This window comes from Orussus abietinus, unplaced genomic scaffold (genome assembly GCF_000612105.2).
Source record: "Orussus abietinus isolate OABI.00-Male unplaced genomic scaffold, Oabi_2.0 scaffold12, whole genome shotgun sequence".
Lineage (NCBI taxonomy): Eukaryota > Metazoa > Arthropoda > Insecta > Hymenoptera > Orussidae > Orussus > Orussus abietinus.
This window is the reverse complement of record NW_019395990.1, coordinates 1,545,289-1,564,635: the sequence shown is the minus strand read 5'-3', so window position 1 is coordinate 1,564,635 and position 19,347 is coordinate 1,545,289. Positions and strand designations below refer to the sequence as shown.

The 19,347-nt window shown below is 53.2% G+C and overlaps 2 protein-coding genes across 10 annotated transcripts in view; one reads left to right on the top strand and one right to left on the bottom strand.

The window, feature by feature from the left end:
• The first annotated feature begins 396 nt into the window (after positions 1-396).
• Positions 397-5,428, top strand: LOC105698733 (casein kinase II subunit alpha). 4 transcript variants are annotated; one of them, XM_023434025.1, is made up of 8 exons: positions 397-593; positions 1,318-1,564; positions 1,750-1,861; positions 2,004-2,216; positions 2,316-2,510; positions 2,625-2,976; positions 3,095-3,188; positions 4,159-5,428. In XM_023434025.1, the coding sequence occupies exons 2-7, from the start codon at positions 1,470-1,472 to the stop codon at positions 3,178-3,180; spliced, it is 1,053 nt and encodes a 350-aa protein (XP_023289793.1). In that variant the 5' UTR covers positions 397-593; positions 1,318-1,469; the 3' UTR covers positions 3,181-3,188; positions 4,159-5,428. The 4 variants fall into 4 exon arrangements, with proteins under 4 accessions (XP_023289793.1, XP_023289794.1, XP_012278640.1 ...); XM_012423217.2 differs by lacking the exon at positions 397-593 and adding an exon at positions 608-904; XM_012423218.2 differs by lacking the exon at positions 397-593 and adding an exon at positions 999-1,021.
• The window catches only part of LOC105698727 (extracellular sulfatase SULF-1 homolog), a 29,619-nt gene continuing 13,537 nt past the window's right edge, over positions 3,266-19,347 (bottom strand). The window contains exons 4-18 of one of the 6 annotated variants that reach the window (XR_001103945.2): positions 15,500-15,821; positions 12,779-12,929; positions 12,508-12,683; positions 11,807-11,917; positions 11,410-11,732; positions 10,979-11,332; positions 10,329-10,873; positions 10,060-10,242; positions 8,866-9,970; positions 8,363-8,770; positions 8,096-8,287; positions 7,915-8,005; positions 7,580-7,807; positions 6,478-6,637; positions 3,266-3,361 (exon numbers count right to left, since the gene is read on the bottom strand). Coding sequence is in view for 4 of the 6 variants with exons in the window: in XM_012423203.1 (XP_012278626.1) it covers positions 7,717-7,807; positions 7,915-8,005; positions 8,096-8,287; positions 8,363-8,770; positions 8,866-9,970; positions 10,060-10,242; positions 10,329-10,873; positions 10,979-11,332; positions 11,410-11,732; positions 11,807-11,917; positions 12,508-12,683; positions 12,779-12,929; positions 15,500-15,821 (4,052 nt within the window). In the remaining 2 variants the exon portion in view is untranslated. Of the gene's footprint in view, positions 3,362-5,466; positions 6,638-6,836; positions 7,808-7,914; positions 8,006-8,091; positions 8,288-8,362; positions 8,771-8,865; positions 9,971-10,059; positions 10,243-10,328; positions 10,874-10,978; positions 11,333-11,409; positions 11,733-11,806; positions 11,918-12,507; positions 12,684-12,778; positions 12,930-15,499; positions 15,822-19,347 lie in introns of those variants that run through there. The other 5 variants (XR_001103943.2, XM_023434021.1, XM_023434022.1 and 2 more) reach the window with 5 other exon arrangements.

The window sequence follows — 19,347 nt, the reverse complement described above, 5'->3', positions numbered from 1 at the left end:
TAGCAGAGATGAGTTGGGAGATTGCTTACGGGCAGGTAGCGCGAACGAGTTTCGTGCTGCCCTCGGTGGAGAATGCAAGCGGCTAGCGTACTTGCTTCTAATGGCGGCCCAACTCAGAGATCCAACTCATCTCTGCTCGCAACTTATCTTTCAGCGCTTGATTGCGGAACTTTACCATATCGCGACGCTTAGAAGAAGAAAAATCAGATTTTGCCCCAGTAATGGTTTCAATGAATTTCCAGGCAGTAGCAGAGGGAACCTTGCCTTGGATTTTACGAGCTCCCAGGAGATGGCGGAGTCCAAGAATAAAGGCACGTACGGATGGAGCTCGCGATCGTGCCGCGAACGTGCCGCCACCTTCGTAGCATTCGTTGAGCAGTGGCAGGTCTAGGTTGACTGGCAGGGTCTGTGGCGGGTCGCCGGCTGCCATCTTGGACTTCGCTCGTTTGAGAAGCCGGCCGCCTGCAAAAATCCCGAGTTTGACGCACTCGCGCGGCTCTAGGCGTTCCGTGCGGGAATTCCGCGGACTCTTAGGAAAATCCCGTAATCCATCGCGAGCGGATTCGTCAAGATTCGGGCCCGGAATGTATTAGGTGAGAGGAAATCGAGTCACTAAAGAATCGGCCTATGGTGCTGGCGTGTGATATCTGGTCGAGCCGTATACGTGTGCCGTGCGTAAGTGCTGCGTGCTCCCGTGCGTGTGCGTGCGCGTGCGAGAGGCTAGGCGCTAAACCCAAAGAATATCGAGTCCCGCTTTTATTCAAAGCTGACCTCAGCCGAAGCGGAAGCTCGCATCACCCACGCACCAACCTCGGCAGCTCCGGTACCGCTCGAGCGTATCGTCGCCCCCTAACGAGGAGGTCAACCGTGAATATCAGCTAGACCCACGCAATCGATAAACACGGTTAACCCTCTTAACATTTTACATTTTCTTCTTCTCCGAGTCTGTCGTCCTCGCTCCCTTCGCCTCGGAATTCCAGAACACCTCCCATAACCAACTTTGAAAGCTACGAACGAACAGGTATCTCCGTTCCAGAGATCTGGTTTAAGCTGTTCGCCGCATTGAAAAAATTGATCCTTGATATTTTGGTTCGTTTAAGATATACCTTTCAATTCCTTATTTGTGAAACTTCCTGTTTGTACGTGAAGCTTTTAAATTTTATCGGCTTTTCTACTTTTTCTGCCAGTGTTCTATTAGCGAGAAAAGATAAACCTAAGAAACGTTACAAAATCCTTCAACGGTTCCATGACTCCCAAACTTTTTATCTCACGATTGGTTCTTTCCTGGTAAATATAATTAAGTATTATTTTTCACAGGTCTCTTCCTTCAGTCGTATGTTAGTAACTGGGTCAGTGGAGGTGGCAGAGTAGTTGGAAATCGGAGGTTTTCAATAGGAGACGCGGGAGGATTTATAGCTGGTAGTGCGAGGAAGAGCGAAAGGCAACTTGACAAACCCCTTTTTGAGAGAATGGCATTACCGAGTAGAGGAAGGGTTTATGCAGACGTCAACTCACATAAGCCCCGAGACTACTGGGACTATGAATCTTATGTTGTCGATTGGGGGTAAGATATACAGCTAGGAATTAGTAAATCCCCTAATAAATTAATAGAGGCATAGTTAACTTTATCGAAATGTTTGGTCGAGTATAAACCAGTTGCAAACATATTTTTGAATATAGGGGCTGTTAAATTGTAAAACTTTGTTTCGGGGTATTCTACCGTTATTACATACTTATTCTTCTTTACAGCCAGCAAGATGACTACCAATTAGTACGAAAACTTGGTCGAGGGAAATACAGTGAGGTATTTGAAGCGATCAATGTGACGAATAACGAAAAATGTGTCGTCAAAATATTAAAGGTATTATCGTATCATATTCTGTCGTTAGATTCCAATCTCTTGAGACTTTTTTTTAGCATTGCCGGTATCTCTATTTTTATTTTATAAAACCACTCTCGTTATCTACGAACAATAATACTAATAAAACAGTTTCCTTCTCCAGCCAGTGAAGAAGAAGAAGATTAAACGAGAAATCAAAATCCTAGAGAACCTTAGGGGTGGGACCAACATCATCACGTTGCAAGCTGTCGTTAAAGATCCAGTGTCGCGAACGCCAGCGTTGATATTCGAACATGTTAATAATACGGATTTCAAACAGCTTTATCAGACACTCACAGATTATGACATAAGATACTACCTCTACGAATTGTTAAAGGTAAAATTTATGTCACGTTAATAGATGCTTCTATGGTTAGTTACGAAAAAAGTATACTCGAGAATTTTTTGTGGATTACAACTACACGTGTATCAACAGGCACTGGATTATTGCCACAGCCTGGGCATTATGCACAGAGACGTGAAGCCGCACAACGTAATGATCGATCACGAAAATCGGAAGCTGCGGTTAATCGACTGGGGATTGGCGGAATTTTACCATCCAGGACAAGAGTACAACGTGCGCGTCGCCTCGCGTTATTTCAAGGGGCCAGAACTACTCGTGGACTATCAGGTCTTTAAAGCTCAGTTTTAAACAGGAGGATCTCCTCCTTGAGGGGTCCGGCTGTACTCCATTAGAAGATAAGTCGTTGAGGAGGGTGTTTGATCGGTGTCCTCTATCGAACAGATGTACGACTATTCGCTGGACATGTGGTCGCTGGGCTGTATGCTAGCGAGTATGATATTCAGGAAAGAGCCTTTCTTCCATGGCCACGACAACTACGACCAGCTGGTCAGGATCGCCAAGGTCCTGGGTACGGAGGAGCTTTTCGAGTACCTAGAGAAGTACCACATCGATCTCGATCCACGTTTCAACGACATCCTTGGCCGACACTCGCGTAAACGCTGGGAACGTTTCGTCCATTCGGAGAATCAGCATCTGGTCTCTCCCGAGAGCCTTGACTTCCTTGACAAGCTGTTACGCTATGACCACTACGAAAGACTCACTGCTCGCGAGGCTATGGAACATCCGTATTTCTGTAAGTACACGGAATCGTCATAACGTGGTCCTTCCTACGAGTATCTCACCTTTTTTAACCGGATGATTCTCGGAGATACATATCTCCGATTTGTAACGAGTGCACGATTTGATTTCAGATCCCATAGTGAAGGAGCAGGGTCGGCTTACAATAGTATCGTCGTCACCTACTCCCATGCCGGGCTCATTGCCTCTAGACGAGTAGCGGCCCAGGTAATGTCACCTATAAATAAATATCGCTGTACTTATTTATTTTCACCGCTCAATTACTCGGTTATAATAGTCAGGATCGCCCCCTAAACAATTCTTTCCATAGATTAGCTACTTCCCTTCCGCTTGGACCTTGTCGCGTCTGTACTGTCTGTGATATGCCACTCAGAGTAGACCTGGAAACGGCGTTACTCGTATAATTGCAGAATTTTAGTTCAAATCCCTCGTCCACGTCTCTCCCTTTCTCTGTTTCTCTTTTCCTTTCCTTTCACTTTTATACAACTAAAAAAAAAAAAGAGAGAGAAAACAGCAATCGAACGCAACATTACCGTCCTCTTGCAACTAGATTATATCCCGCGATACTTGATATTCTCGGTTTAAGAAGAATCGCCGAAGGAATCGGTGGATTATTCGCACGTTTAGGGGCTCTTATCGACTATCTCACGCTTCGTTGTTCAAATCGAGAAGTTGTAATCGGCGGGTTCGCGGTGTCGAGGATTCTTTAACGAGAGGGAAGGTTCGCGAGCTCGAGGATACGTTCCTTAATCAAACGTTTCCGTCGCTTGTCTGGTGCGGAATTGTCGACGCAAATGTAGATAGTCATACTTGGAAATATTTTTTATCTCGGGCCTGTGTATTAATTTCTTTTTGTAAAAATGTTGAATCTATGCGAAATATATCTGTAAGTACAGATGGTGCCTGAGTGATTACGCTACCTTTCCCTGCATCCGCGCATGCCCGTCGGAATCGTTAAAACGCCCCGATCTATGATATCGATCGATAGACGCGTGGAGTACCCGTAAGCGCGCCGAGGATCTCGACTGGCGACGATTTCGTTTCGATTAGGCTTCCGCGGGGAAAGGCAGGGAAGGGCATCGGGGCGGGGCGCCTAGACGATCGAAAACCGTAACCGGAAAAGAAGGGCACAGGACCCAGATCGAGCGTCCACTCTACCATCGGGATCTCTTTCCAGGTGACCACGGCGTGGCGGTGGGCAACTAGCCGGCATTCGGGTCCGGCAAGGCGAACAGAGTCGGGGGCGAGAGTCCGCGGCCTTCGGAGGACCCTCCACCCTCGCGCATCGCGTCCGCTCGAGGACATCCCTCGATTCAGCAGTGGCCGCGAACTTCGCACCGAACGCCGCCGAGCAGGAAATCAAGACCGAGCCCGGGCCGGAGGACGCGCCGGCCCTCCAACGCGGCGTCCACGGGCCGTCGACGTCGGTCGGAGCGCGAGCGGACCCGCAGCGAAACTGCGCGGTGCCCTTCCGAGACGGGACGGTGGGGCGGTTCCTCTTACCGTCGCCTCTTCTATTGCCATGGTTTATGGTTTTGGAATCGCTTCGCTACCGGCGTCTCGCGCTCGAGCGGCCGGTCTCCTTCTCGACTCGCAGATGATCGCGCGAGTCGGGTGGGACACCGCCGGAAGCCTTCCGGACGGGGTCTCGACGACGCCACCAGGGTACGATCGGAGGGCTCGCGCGAACTCGCCTCTATTGGTGGACGGTGATCGAGCGGCGGGGGAGCGGCCGTACCGCTCCGGACCGTGAGATCCTCGGGTGGAGTGTCGTCTGTCCTCCTCTCCTCGGCCGATCTTAACGAGCGACGACCCCCTTGGGGACGGAACTCCATCTCGAGGGTCCCCGAATCCGGGTTGACTCTTCCAGGCCGCCGCTGCGCCGTGGTCCACCGAAGCCCACGTACAGCGCGTATAGAGGCACGTCAGTATTCCGTAGGAGCCGTTCGGAGGAGGTACCACCGTGGCGTTGGCCGAGGAAAGAGAAATATACATATATCGACGAGGGGCCGGGCCTCGCAAGCGGAACTCCATCCGGAGGGTACGACCGGCGAGCACCCTCCGGGTGAAGTCGCCCGCCTTGGCACGACTCCCGTCCGGAAGGCGGCCCGGGCTCGACGGACGCGCCGCGGCGCTCGCGGGGTGGAACGTCGCGCGGGCGCGCGCGCGCTCTCCCCCGCCCACCCTCCTTTTTGCGCGCGAGGGCAACCGGCGAGCGCGCGCTCGCGCGCGTGTATATACATACGTGCACATACACACATACACACTCACACACGCGACACCCACGAAAGCGCGGAAAGCGGAATAACGCGGGACGCGCGACTCACACTCGACACGTAACTACTTGTACCCTAGGTCATTCAGTTTAGTATATTTAACGACGATGAAAATGTTCATTTATATCTGATATCACGATGATAGCTGAATAAAATGTTTGTTATAGCCAAGGACTCTTTGTGCTCTGTGAGTAGAACCTCCGCGATCGGGGCCGCCGGCAGGTGCTTCTCGTTGTCTGAGACTTTCGCGACCTCCGTCTCGTCGTTCCGTTCGAAAGGACCGAAAGGATCGATCTCGCGCTCGCGGAAACCCGCAACGACGGTTTCTTTAAAGTCCGACCGAAAGTGACGAAGCCTTGCACAGGCGGGAAGCGTTCGAAAAATTCCGGCGCGACTCCGTTGTAACTTCGATCCCGTGTCGGTAAGGGACTCGCTAGTCGTTATGACGGAGCGTCTTCTCCCACGAGATAACTCGCATTTTTCCCGCCCCGCACTTTCGAGTTTTATATATGTATAATGTACTTCACCAGCAGGTTGTACGTGTAGAGAAGTTATAAATACGTATATATATATAAAATAGAACCGTGTATACGTATATTGAAAATAGGTTTAAATAACGTAAGTAGGATAAGCGGAGAGACGTTGCTATAAATACTAATTGCGTGTATAAAACAGAACCCATGATTTAAGCATGTAGCGGAGCGGGTAGGAAGAACCGCGTAACCTGTACGTCCCTTTTAATTTATTGGCTTGCAATGGAAAATCGTTTGTTCGGGCAGCCGGTTCTTGATTACGGCTCGACGTCTTCGTTAACCGTTTCGATTAGGTTAAGGCCGACTCGCGTTATTCCGTTCGCTTTGAGAATTACCGGCGCTAGAGGACTATAACTTCTCTAATGCGGTCGTTAAAATCGGATTGCCCAGAGATACGGTTGTGCGTAGGGTACGAGAACACTCGGTGTTTACTAGGATCTAGGGACTCGTTTTAAGATACCTCGACTTAGCGACGTTAAGTACGGTCAATGTACCCGTACGGATACAAGTATCTAAGACAATGCTTCTAATTATTATACGTGTGCAAGATGCTCCGTCTAAATCCGCTGAAGGCGCATTTTGGCCGGTACCGAGTTAAATGATTCGAAGTTATCTCGTGCAAGCTCTGAGAGTCGTGGTCCGAAAGTGGCTATCGAGACAATAAAAGCTTACCGGGAAAATACCCACCGTATCCAGTGTTCGCGTTCTAGCGTTGGAAAAGAGTTTTCGTTAAGTTTTAACTCGTTTAAACGTTTTTGGATCCGTTAATCCGCCGCCGACGGTCGTAGATGAGAGTCTCTCCTAAGGGAAGACCCTCTGGAAGACTAACGACAGAGTTTTTATCTTCCTAAAACATGAAAATTGTAACGGGACTTCAATAACGACGTTGTATAGGAGCGAGTGGACGGGAAAAGAAATACAATTCTGTTTATATCGAGTGTATCCGTTACCGTCCCTAACCGCGAAGCCCTTAAAGAGTAGTCTCATTATATTTAAGCAGCATTCCGACCAAGAATCCTAGGCCAGAAAATGAGAGTACACCCTCGCCTGTGGTCATACACTGACGTCGTTTTATTCTGTCTTGCTACAGAAAATTACATAAATATTTCTCTATTGCCTATCACTCGGAGCTCCGTTTCGCGGAGTAACGATCGAACGCGGAGGAGTGGCTGTAAATGAGACGTTATCCGAACCATTTTGCAAAACTAGGCGGTAAAACGAGGTCGTGTTTGCGAGAGTAAAAAAGATTAACCGAGGGTATCGGTGTCGGATCGCAATTCAGAGTAACGAGTCGATCCAACCTTTTATCCGTTTAAGGATGTCCCGCGGCGGGGCAAAAGAAGCTGGCTTTGCTCTTAATAACGTATGTGTATATACAGTCTTATTGCGGCATTACGTAGGCATGATTAAGTTTCAAAAGTTCAAGTTCGACTTATTTTTCTTCGTTGAATTGTTAAACCGTTAAAAGACGGCACGAAATGCTCGTGGCAGTGTACTGGGTGAACGTTTTAGTTACCGTCAAACGCGCCACGAGGCCGAAACGACGAACTGAATTATAAATGGCAGCTTTTGGATACTTTGATACCACATCTTGAAAAATTGAGTCCGGAACTGGACACCGGCAATTCGTGCTAAAAACGAAAGTACACCTTTTCGTTCAACGGAGAACCCCGACTCCGTGCATATCATTGTCTTATTGCATCGATACGGTGACTCGCGCTTAACGCGTTAAAAATTCAACCTTGCCGATCGGAATCCCAAATTCAAGAGTTGGGCTCGTAAAATGTACCTTTGTACTTTTGCACTTGTATCGTTCTCGATTCTGTAAAACGTATCGCCGATCGGGTGTTTCGCCATCGGATGCGAAATTTGGTCAGTTCCATCGACCTGTAATTCTTGTAGTCTCATCCGTTTGCAGGAGGCCGATCAGTAGTGATGCCGATGCCTTCGGGAATTCGCGGCTTCTTCGTGATGTCGCCAACTGCTCTGCCAACTTCGATTGCGCCTGTTCCAGTTGCTACGACCGAGATAAGGTACAGCTCTTACTCCGTAATTTAAAATAGGGAATAGGCTCCATGTCCCGAGATACTCGAGAGAATTGAATTCGTAACCGATGCCACTCACTTTGGTAACTTTTTGCGCCGCTTGTTGGGATGATTACCCAGCTCGCTGTCACGAATGATTTGCAGCGCCGAGGGCACGAACATGTCTGCTGCTGAAACCAAGGACGTCGAGGTCATCGGACCGCTGCACAGGGATCGACGCCATTACTGGTCCAAATAAACGATCCAACGTGCGCACCTACCAAACGATTGCCCGTACTTCCTCTTGGTAGAGTATCGCTGGTGTTGCTGTGGCTGCGGGACGGTATCCCTCGCAACTCCGACCGTACAATCCCGCGTACCTTTGCATCCCTTTAGGTGCTCCAGCTGGTTGTGGAGGTACGACCGTTCGGCGGTCGTTAAGGACGACACCCTGTTCCACTGTTCGAAGGGATCTGAAATGATATCTCGCCAGGTAATAATTCCATCGAAATTCGGTAACGAGCAACGACAACGAGCTCGACACCTACCGACTCTCAAATTATAGTACGTGACTAGTCCAGTGGTAAACTCGCAGTAGAGGAAGTTGTGCGTGGCGTTGATCGTGCGTATACAGGAGTAGGTGTTGTTGTTGGCGTTCATGCAGAAGCAGAAGGGTCCGGCGCTCCAGAGAGGCGCGGTCTTCCAATGGTCGTTGTCGTGTTCGAAACAATTCATCTTCTCGGCGAGGCACTCCTTCTCCAGCTTCGCCTTCTTCCTGAGCTTTCTCTCCTTCTTCCTGAGTCGCTCCTCCTTGAGTCTGCGCCTCTCTTCTTTGGCGATCTCCTTTTCGTCCCTCTTCGCGTACGAGTCGGGCTCGCAGTAACACTTGTGTCTCGCTTCCAGGGGACTGTTCAGCATAGGCGGAAGCCGGCCGTTGTTGTTCGTCGTTGCCACACCTGTGAGATCGTAAAGTCATCTTGATACAAATTAAATCGATTTCTCATTCGTACGGGTCGCGAGCAATTAGCGGCTCTCTGGTAATTTCTCGAACCTTGCTTGTGTTTCCTATCCGGAGACTCCAGGATGGTGACGTCGATCCTGGCCGGACCGAGGTTCCCGGTGGTTTTATTTCTTTGTACTTTGGGTCTTTTGGGCTGCGTCGTCGTCGCGGGCGTCCTTGGCGTCGATACGCTGGTACTCCTCGGGGCGGTCGACGTCGCGGTCGTCGGATGTGTCGTGTCCTCTCCGACCGAGTCGTCGGTAGCGAAGAACGTATCGAGACTATCGGTCGTGGTCCCTGCCTTCGCCGAGCCAAAATCAGGGAAATCGGTAACGGAGGACGAGGTGCCGTCGATTCCTCTGGTACTACTCCTAAACTTAGTCTCCTCCGTCGTTTCTCGGCCAGGAACTCCATCATCGGTTCCCAAATTCGCTTCCAATTTTTCTTGCGCGTCAATGGCGGTTTCCCCCGCAATGGTCGTTTCGACAATGGGCGTTTCTTCTTGATACCCCTGTTTCAGCGACGTAATCACGGTCGTGGAAGTTGTTGGAAGATTCGTCGGAGACGTGGCCACGGTAGCCGGAGTGATCGAGTTGGGTTCGGAATTTTCCGTTAAATTTTTCAGCGGTATTTCATGGACGCTGTTGGTCAGCAGCGTGTCGTTCTTCCTGTTGTGATGATGATGCGGATGATGACCGTGCGGTTTCCTACGTCTCGTGGGCTTGTCTTCGTCTTGGACGGTTTTCCCACCGGGAGAATTTTCCTTCGTTTTCTGACGCCTGGGAATTTTTTTCGGTCTCGTTGTCGACGTTGTGGCCGATATGCTCGATCGTTGAATATCCACCGACTCGGTTGTTCGCGCCGACGTCGATTCGGTAGCAACCGGCAACTCGATCTCGACAACGGTGGTTGCTTCGTATGCGTTTACGGAGGTTTCGGGGCTTCTCGTCGAGGTGAAAGTGGCGCTGGTCGTTGAAACGGCATGACTGCCAACGGGAACGGGTTTTTCGTGCTTCCTGTGGTGACGACTGGTATGATTTTTAGCATGGCGATGATGCGGTTTGCTGGAGTTCCGGGATTCCTCGTGTTCCGGATACTCTTCGACGTTGTCGGTTGTCACCTGGGGACGCTTGGTCATCAGATGACGCCGGATCTCCTGTCGATCGGATCGAAGATTTAGAGATGAGAAACCTATGGGATAAAATTGAATCTCGTCGAATCGAGTTTTATATACCGGTAGCTTACTTTAAGAGTTTCGAGTTGCATTCTCATCTCCCTGATCTGCTGCTCGATCTCCCTCCGAGAAATTCTCCACTCGTTGGGGTCCTTGTAGACGAGTTGACTACAATTGACCCCACCTTTAGGTAAGACCAGACATTTCGGGGAGAGCGATTTCCCGGCATTCGTCGAGTGCCTGGCTTGCGTTTGCTGGGAACAAAATATTTTTTCTATCTCAACCTTCCCCCCTTTCCTCTTCCCGCACTCAAGGTGCTAAACTATACTATGGATTATACCTTTAAGTCGTCCAGCTCTTCCTCGATGCTCTCCATGATTTTCGTAACGTGTTCGATCGTATCTTTTTTAACGACGCTCCTCCTTATTCTGCGATGTCTCCTTATAACGTCGTCGACGTTCAAACGGCCTCGCACGACTTTGTCCAAATCGGGATCGAATTTCTGCGAAGAATATTGCTGCACCTCTTCTGGAATTTCCTTAAAGAGTCCTTCTCGATCGACGTCGTCGAAACCAGCCAATCTCGTTTGATTCGTCCTCTCCAAGTACTTGCGATTTATGAAGTTTCGTACGTAACGAATGTCCTCCTCGTCAACGACTAATCGAGGTAAATTCTCCTCGAAAACCTGCCCGTAATTATCGCCGAAATTGTCTCCTTCCTCCCCGTAATTACGATCGAATTTCTGAGAGAACTCTTCGTCGTCCTCCTCGTCGATCGCGCGTCGATCGCGTAAATCATCGAGGTCGTCCATGGAATCGACCTCTCGTCCGAAGTCCTCTCGAACGGCTTCTCGTATTCTTTCCTCGTCCGCTATATCTCTTTTGCCTGGACAGAAATCGAAAATTCTGATTACATTTTCAGGATATATTCCGGTCCCCGCCTTGCCTGCGGTAGCATCAAAATGTCCAAATTAAGAAACAAACGACTTACCTCTTCTAGTGACGTACCCGGCGACGTCCTCGTAAGGATTTTTCCCCTCTCTTCTTTCCCTTCCGTATCCAAATTTATACGCGTTGAAGTCGTTCGACTCCAACCTCGTGTAAACCACTCCGTTGGGAGTGAAACAAGCGCACTTTTTCCACACTTTCTGGATAGGAGGCGGGGAGTAGCGGCACTTATACCTTCGCCATCTTCTGCCGTCCCTTTCGCATCGCCACTTTTGTCCAGGCACGCAGTCCGCTTGAGCTTCTGGTCGAGCGCATTCGACGGCAAGTCGCTCGTGCTTGGAGCTATACGGTCCGTGGGGTACCGGATGCACTTGGTTGTCGAGATGCACTTCCGTGTCTGCAAGGGAAAACGCGTCGATTATATTCCTTCTCCCCGAGTACACGGAGATATTTGGTCCTCGTTCAACGACGTACTGGTCTCATCCCCGATCGCGTCCTCGAACTCTTCGTCCTCGGAAATGTCCTGGTCGCTTCCGGTGTCGTTCTCCAAAATTCGAGATTCCGCGTCGCCTTCGACCTCGACTTCCTCGATAGTCTCCTCTTCTTCCTCCTCCTCGGCCTCTTCGTTCTCCTCCTCCCCTTCGGAAACGTGGGATACCTTGGCGAGCGTTGCATTGTGCCTTTTCGCCTCCTTGGCCCTGGCCTCGAGGATGGACTCCGGAGTCTCTCTGCGTCCCGAGGACTCGATCAAGAAGGTGTCCGGCCACTTGAATTTCGATCTTCTGCCGTGCTTGCTGCTGTGGGGTCAAAAGGTATACCCGAGTTCAACGCGATTTATCGCAGCATTTCCGCATGGGAGAATAGGGCGTACTTGTGAAAGAGCTTCATGAAGGAGCGGCCGTCCATCTGGGCGGGCGTCTCGACGCCGGCGATGTCGAGGAAGGTCGGCGCCAAGTCGATGTTAAGGACTATGTCGTCTACTCTGCAACGTCACGAGGAATCCCTCGTTATTCCCAGGTCGGTAACGCCCGGTTTGCGTCGGATTACGAAATCGCCGGGTTAATTAATCTTCGCGGAATAATCAAGGAGAGCCTGTCGAGCTCGGGGACTCTGACTTTGGAAGCTCGATTCGGGTCAAAGGCCCGCGGTCAATGATTCCACGGCCCTGAGGAGCGAGTAAGCTCGTTAAGCGGCGAAGCTCCTTCCGCCGGCAGCTGGGAGATTAATTTCACTAAATTTAGCTGGTCAGCCCGAGCCGAAAATGATGTTGTCGACCGCGGTGCACGTGCACGACTCTCGACGGTTCGCATCCTCTCTCGGATCGAGCCCAACGTTGCAACATGGATTACGACATCGGACGAGACAGTTGAAAGAGCTTCGTAAAAAATTAACCGAGTGCCTTTGCATATATCAGTTCCCCGTTCTCGAGATGCTCGTTACGCCGAGTCGATTGGCTCGTCGATCATCCTAAGCATCGATTGCACCGACTCCTAGTGATCGATTTCGTAACGGGTATATTTCGGAATTCGTCGTGCAGTCGACGCCGAAAGAAAGTATCTACCCGAGACTTACACGGAGCCAGGCTCGATGCCGGGGCCCCTGACGAGGAAGGGAACCCTGACGTCGAACTCGAAGGGGAAACTCTTGCCTTTGATGAGCCCAAACTGGCCCAAGTGATAACCGTGGTCGGACGTGTAGATGATGTACGTGTTGTCCAGCTCTCCCAGATCCTTCAGCTCCTGGTAGATCTGCGACGGAGGAGGCCAGCGTGAAATCTCGACGAATGCGCCGGGTCAATTGGACGAGCGAGTTTGGGAGAAAACAAAAGAAAAAGGTAGCTCACCCGGTCGACCGCCGAATCGACGCTCTGCAGGGTCTGCAGCCTCTTCGTCATGAGCAGGTCGGTGAACTGCTTGTGGATCGGCCGCATCTTCTGGGTGACCTGCAGGATCCACTGCTTGTCGGGATTGGGCGCGTAGTCGTAGGCCGGCGTGCTGGAAGGATCGAATCGAGATGAAAATTCCCGTCTAGAAATAGACCGTCCCTCGTTTAAAGGGACGCGGGATAATGAATTTCGATAATGGGAAGGCCGTTGCGTCTCCGTCCGCGGACGGCGGTCGTAAACCGCGGAACTGGTTTCCTGGGAGGGCAGGAGGCGCGGCCGTCCGCGCGGAACGTTTTCGAGTCCGGAGGGAGACTCCGAAAAGAAAGCACCGCGATCGCGCGGTAAATATCGGTATATCGCGACTTCGGAGAACGCCGCCACGTCGGACGGCGCGGTACCGCGGCGATAATTGACGAGCCGCAGCCTCTCGGTGCTCGCCCTCTCGAGATGCCGTTTCAAGGACCGAGCATCTCGCGGAAATCCCGGGGTATATAATTAACGCGTCTCTCGGGGTCCCCGACGACAGGCGTCGCGTCGGTTTCCGGGTGCGAGATGGCCGACGATCGGGTGGAAGGCCCCTTCGGCGGTAAATAGTTAAAGACCCTAGACGCGGGCTCGTTTCGGCGGTTTCGGTGCGACCAAATAAAGCATTAAACTCGCGGCCTGAAATACCGGGCCTCGTCGAGTCGCTCGCGGGAAAGTTGAGAGCTCGCGGCGCGAGACGCACCGCTCGCAATTAAGAGCCCAGACGCCCCGCGCCCCCTCCTTCACGAGGTATTCTTTGCCGTCCGAGGGTGGCCGACGTCTCGCCGGATTCCGAGGTCGATCTCGATCCGCATAAACGTTCCGGGATAAAGGCCGGGTCGAACGAGGATTCCCCAGGTCGAGCGGTTTATCCGATTGTCACGGATATTGCGGGCGCCCACGATAAAACCGGCCGACCGGCCGAACGAGATCCTCGGCGGTAATTGCGCGCGGAGATTCGCCATCGAGATGGTGTCAAGGGCCAATTTATCCCGCGGTGAAAAAACGCGAGATGGGATTACGCGACGAGACCACCCGCGCGCGTTACGATCGGTTTTGACGGGCAGATTTAACGCCACGTGCTCGGCTCGGCAAAAGAAACACGGGGAAACTATTTATCATCTCGGCCGCGGTATAACCAACGTTTAATTATCGCTCGAGACCGTCGGCGCCGCCCTCTGGAAACCGAGGCGAATTTCAATCAACGTTTTTCTTTCTACTCGGCCGCCCTCGACCGGTGGACGCCTCGGTTACTGCTTTTCGAGAATCTGGAAAAACTTTTCCTACCTCCGTCTCGGGGCTACGGGGACTCGCGGCCGTGGATTCGGGCTTGAAACCGGGTTTTACCCGCGTGCAATTAAAGGACTCGAGTTCGGCAGGCGCCGATTGAAATAGAAACGGTCCGAGTTAATCGGCTCCGTAATTGGTGGGAAACGAAATCCCCGGAACTCCGCTCGGCGCGCTCTTTTCCTTTTGCTCCGTATCCCCGACTCCTTCGGCGTCGGTCGATGCCAATCTGCCCATTTAATTTGCGGCATCGAGAGCGTTAATTAAATGTAAAGTTTTATCGGAAATCGCCGATCGATGATCCGACCGGATACGATCCTCGATCCGCTGTTAACCTTAATTAAGGCCTCTCGAAACGCGCGCTCTTTCGCTCCCCCGCGACGAACTTATTAATTAAGATCGCACCGATTAGCCGTGACACCGAGGCTTAGCGCCCTCGCGTATTAAATTACGTTAAACATTCCACGCGCGCGCACTCCTCGACCACGTCGTCGCGTACCTACGAGACCCCCGGGTTTTAACAACGCGTCTTGAAAAATGCATTCCGTGGGCGTTCCTTCGAGTAACCGACCTCGTCTCGGGCCCACCACGAGTACTTGGCGCAAAACTCGATCGACGAACCTTCGCGAGCAAATTTTTTTAGTTACTTTATCCACGTCCTCGATGACGCGTCTCTAGCGAACGAATGCGTTTCTCGCTCTCGATCGGGTCCAGGAACCCGATTCACGGAGAGAGCGAGAGATTTCGCCTCCTCTCGTCCGACTCCAGGGTCCTTCGTCACTTCGGTGACGTCAGTCCGTCCCACCCTTCCTGTCGTTTTTCCCATTTTTCCCATCCCCCTCCAGCTTCCGGTTCGAGTCTCGTTATTAGATCCGGAGAGCAAACGTCACCAACGGGTCGGGACGTTTCAACGAGGTCGTCGAGACGCGACGAGGAGACCCGTCCCTTGAATTCCCCCGGCGTTCGCATTGTCCGACAATCTGAAAAGGCAGCCCGCACGGCGTTTAATCACCCGCCGTTGATAAAGCGGAGGAGCGAGGCGCGCCTAACTGCACCTCGCTGCAGGCGTCGATCCCATTAGGTCGAAGAGACTTTCGACCGGGGCGTTTTTTTCCCGTCGGCAATTTCCAACGGACCGGTCCGAGTCTCGACAATTATCCGCGACCTTTCCTTACGGACACCCGGTGTCACCGTAAAACTGGGAGCCGTTCCGCGGGCGGCGAACAAGAACCGCCTGTGCGGAGCTCGTAACGAGAGCGCGCAGCTGCACCCGCGATAACCGACAGCGGAGGGACAGGAGCAACGATCGGGCCGATAAGAGAAAACGGTGGGCAGAGAGGAGTCCCGCGAATCTTTCGGGGCCCTCACTGGTGAGTGGTGACGTTGAAGAAGAGGTGGGAGAACTGCGGGGCCGAGTCCTCCGGGCCGTGGGGGGCCGGAAAGCTGGCGACCAGCATTACGGGCTTCCTGGCGAAGTTGTGCTTGCTCTGGCGCAGGAACGCCACGCTGTCGTTGGCTATCAGGTCCGGATAATAGTCCTTGCTGTACTCGAATCCGTGCTTTATCTTCTTGCCGTTCATGTTGACACTGTAGTTGTAGTACCGGGAGTTCATTATGAGGCCGCCCCACTCGCGCCAGCCGGGGGGGATGTAGGAGCCGTTGTACTTGTTGAGGTACTTCCCGAAGTATCCTGCGGAAACGAGACGGGCGATAATCAAGCGTGTCGGGCGTTTCATGCCGAGTACTTCGAGGCGCTAACCGCGCCCGGACAGGCGCGCCTTGTCCGGGATTTCTCAACGATCCGCCTTTTCCTCCACTTTTACCTCGTCCTTCAAAATGGAGTCCGCCGCGTTCCAGCGAATTTCCGGGGGAGGGAAACTCGGTTTCCTGGTTACGTGCGGTATTCCGACACACGGGGACAAGTTGGAACGCATCGACCGAAAAATATACCGTACGTCGGCTGAATAATTCATGGCGGCGGAGGGTTTTAAGCGGCGGCGCGGGGAGGGTGCATCAAATAATTCATTCGAAGGTACGTCGCGGCGGTCCGCCTCGTCGAGGCGTCCTTTGTTCGAGGAAGATGCCGAACTCTTCGAGGAAGGACGCCGAGGAAATTTCGCGATCCCGAGCCGAATTTTGTTCCTTTACAATTTTTGGGCGTTCCACCGGGAACTCGACTTCGAACCGAGAGTTTGGACCCCTTCCGCCTTGGAACGCGCTCGCGTTTCCGAGACCTTGGGCCTCGTCTTGCTCCCTTTCTCGGCGAGATCCCCAGCCGAACGGGTTCCGGTCGAGGGGCGGGTTCCGCGGGAAAAGCGGTTGACGTCCAGTCACTTTGCATAAACAACCTTGCCCGGCAATTGCGCTTTAATTGCCAGCGATCCGGCCCGCCAAGACGCCGCGGTGGCACGAGTTAATTACCCAAGTAGCGCTAATGGATTTAACGGTTCGCGCCCCGATGCGTGCAGCCTCCCAAGGTGGAGGCGCGGCCGTTCCTTCCGACCCCGGAAACCGCTCGACTTGTCGTCCCGAACGCGACACGCGACCCGTGGCGACTTTCACCGTTGATTTATGATCCCTAAAAAAAATTCGACAACGCTCGCAAGGAGCGTTTCCGGGCGGGTCGGCCCGCGAATACCCGGGAGGAAGTCGGCGGTCGTCGCAGGTGCGCTCATCCGGCGGATTCGCACCTGTTGCGCCCGATCGCCGACGAGTCGACGGAAAGCCGCGTGGACAAAGGGACGGCCACGATATCTCGGCGCCGGTGGTAGGAAATAAAAGGCCGGGCAAGAAAGTGGCACGAATAAGGACTCGGGAGGGGCGGAGGAAACGACGCGTTCCCCCCGTCCGTCTACTGGCGGCCAAGATCCTCCAGGGGTTACGCGACCGACTTCTCGTCGGCGGGCGACGCTATCGCGCGGAAAATAATTGAGACGGCCCGGGACATCGAGGAAGGGAATCTCGCAAGATTTACCGCCCCACGGGAGGCGGAGCGGGTGAAAAGTCCCGTCTCGAATCGATCTAGCGTTATCTCCGTGGCGGAACGGCGCGCTAATGCGACGTCGAGGCCGCTTTATCGTATATACGCTAAGCCCCGGTAATGCGTGGACGCGTTTCATTGTTCGAGTTTGGACAAACGTGTCCGCGCGGTATTGGCCGCTTGTCGTAGGTCCTTGCGACCCATTGTGCGATAAAGCTATCGCGCGGATATTTACGACTGGCCTAGTATTAGGTCCAGGTATTTTTGATCCGGCCTCCGGTAGACGGCGCGTTCCGCCCCGCGGGGAAAAATCCGCCGCGATTCGACAAAAGTGCAGGAGAAGAATAGCACTTGCATCCGGGTGCTTTTCGGCCACCTTTTAAAAGTTCGACGGACTCGACGCACCTGCACCGAGCCCTTTATCGAGCTCCGCGTTATTCGCCGGTGCAAAAGAGAGCCCGTCCTTTTGCGAGGGCGCCCTCTCCCACTTCGTGCCGATCTTTTCTCCGTGTCTCTCCTCTTTCTCCGCTCTTGCGATTTTATCGGCAATTTTTAGCCTCGAGAGTGCAAGGGGACGACGTCGAATCGCGTTGGAAACCGCGGCTCGGATTAAGGAAACTCGGACAGAGAAAAGAGCCGCGAAGACGCGATCGGCATTCGAGATGGATCGCGGAGGGACCCGGAAACGATCGAGCGCCGTCGACGAGGGCGAGATTCGCCTGACTCTGCCTCGAGAGCCCGATGCACCCTGGCCTTACGGAGAAGCGCGCACTCGTGCACCGGGCCTTATCCGGCGAGCGATCCGTTTGCTCGCGCGTGCGGCCCGAGAACCTCCGCGCCGCGATTAGAATTTCGATAAGTTCATCCCGCGGAGGTCGATCTCCGCGTCGCGATCCGCGCCCGACCGGTTCTGGCTCCGGTTTACAAGTGTCGCCTGGTTTACAACCGCGGAGAGCTCGCGGATAAAATGCGCGCCCAGCGCATCGTCGCCGGGACATCCACGGCCTGCTTTTACCTTCCGATCCCTCGTTCGATGCGCCCACCTTGTCTCGGGCGAAATCGCGCCCTCCTTCCCGTCTCTTGGAAAAATTCCCGCGATTCCACGGCGATCGATCTCGTAGAGTCCTCGGAGGACGTCTTCGCGCGTTCTTTACGGGGCGAGGCGAGGACTCCGTCGGAGAGAAAAAGCGATTCGGATCGCTTCGCGGAGGTGCCCGAGGCTAACGAGCGTGGCTCGCGTTTAGCGGCCACCAATTTGCATGCAACGATACCCGAGCGGCCTCTTCGGTCGCGCCACCTCGAATTCCATTAAGATATCAGATATTCTATTAAGATAGGGCGCCGAGATGCGAAAGGAAGGCGAGGAGGAAAAGTACGGCGTCGCGTCGCCCACCTTCCGGGGACGGTAAACTTCGTGGGGGATCCTCGCGGATCGCAAATCGGGCAGTTCTTGGGCTCGGGCGAGCCGATCGATGAGCGAATTCTCGAGTCGAAGGGGCAAAGGTGGAGGAGCGCGGTTCCCGTTCATGCGAAAGGGTCTCGGGCGCGATTCGTATTCGGGGGAGTGCTCGCTCGTTGTTTGGTCGATCGAAGGGCTCGCTCGAGCGCGAACAAACGAGTCGCGGCTGCGGCCTCCGAAAGGGGGCGACGTACGCCGGCGAAAAAAGGAAGAAGAGGCGAGAGAGAAGGAGGGAGGAAAATAAGACACCGTCTCCATCTCGAATTCGCCCATTACCTCGGAGCCCCGACCGCACCTGGGGTCCGGAACTCGCCCTTTCCCTTCCACCTCTTTCCTAGCGTTCCGAGTAAAAAATGCAGACGCCCTAATGTAACCTCGGATGGGAGAAAATTCCGGAATCTAGACGACGAAGATCGACCCCTGGAAAAATCCCGCCGTCCATCGTCCGGGAAATTCCCTCCACGTCTCTCGGCGATCGTTGTCGAGTACTTGTTCCTGTACGCGGAGTGCGGAGCTAATCGGGATAATTATCGCGATCTCGGACGCACCCGACCGCGCTCCGCTCGGGACAAATCGAACGACCGGGTACCCGGACGAGCGACTCGAGGTACGGATCGTGGCGTCCCGTCCGGCCCGAGTGACGTACCGTTAGATTAACGCCAAACCGCAGGTATATACCCCCAGACGGAACGTGCGGCGAAAGTGCACGAGTGCCCAGCGGCCATCTCGAGTCGGAGAGACTCGCCGAGAACTCGATGCGATTCCAGGCTGCTTCTT

Excerpts from the sequence above, each read along its gene's own strand:
- LOC105698733 (XM_023434025.1), top strand. The coding sequence starts at position 1,470 with ATGGCATTACCGAGTAGAGGAAGGGTTTATGCAGACGTCAACTCACAT. Across the intron at positions 1,862-2,003 it reads GTGTCGTCAAAATATTAAAG|CCAGTGAAGAAGAAGAAGAT; the intron begins GTATTATCGTAT and ends TTCCTTCTCCAG. Across the intron at positions 2,977-3,094 it reads TATGGAACATCCGTATTTCT|ATCCCATAGTGAAGGAGCAG; the intron begins GTAAGTACACGG and ends ATTTGATTTCAG.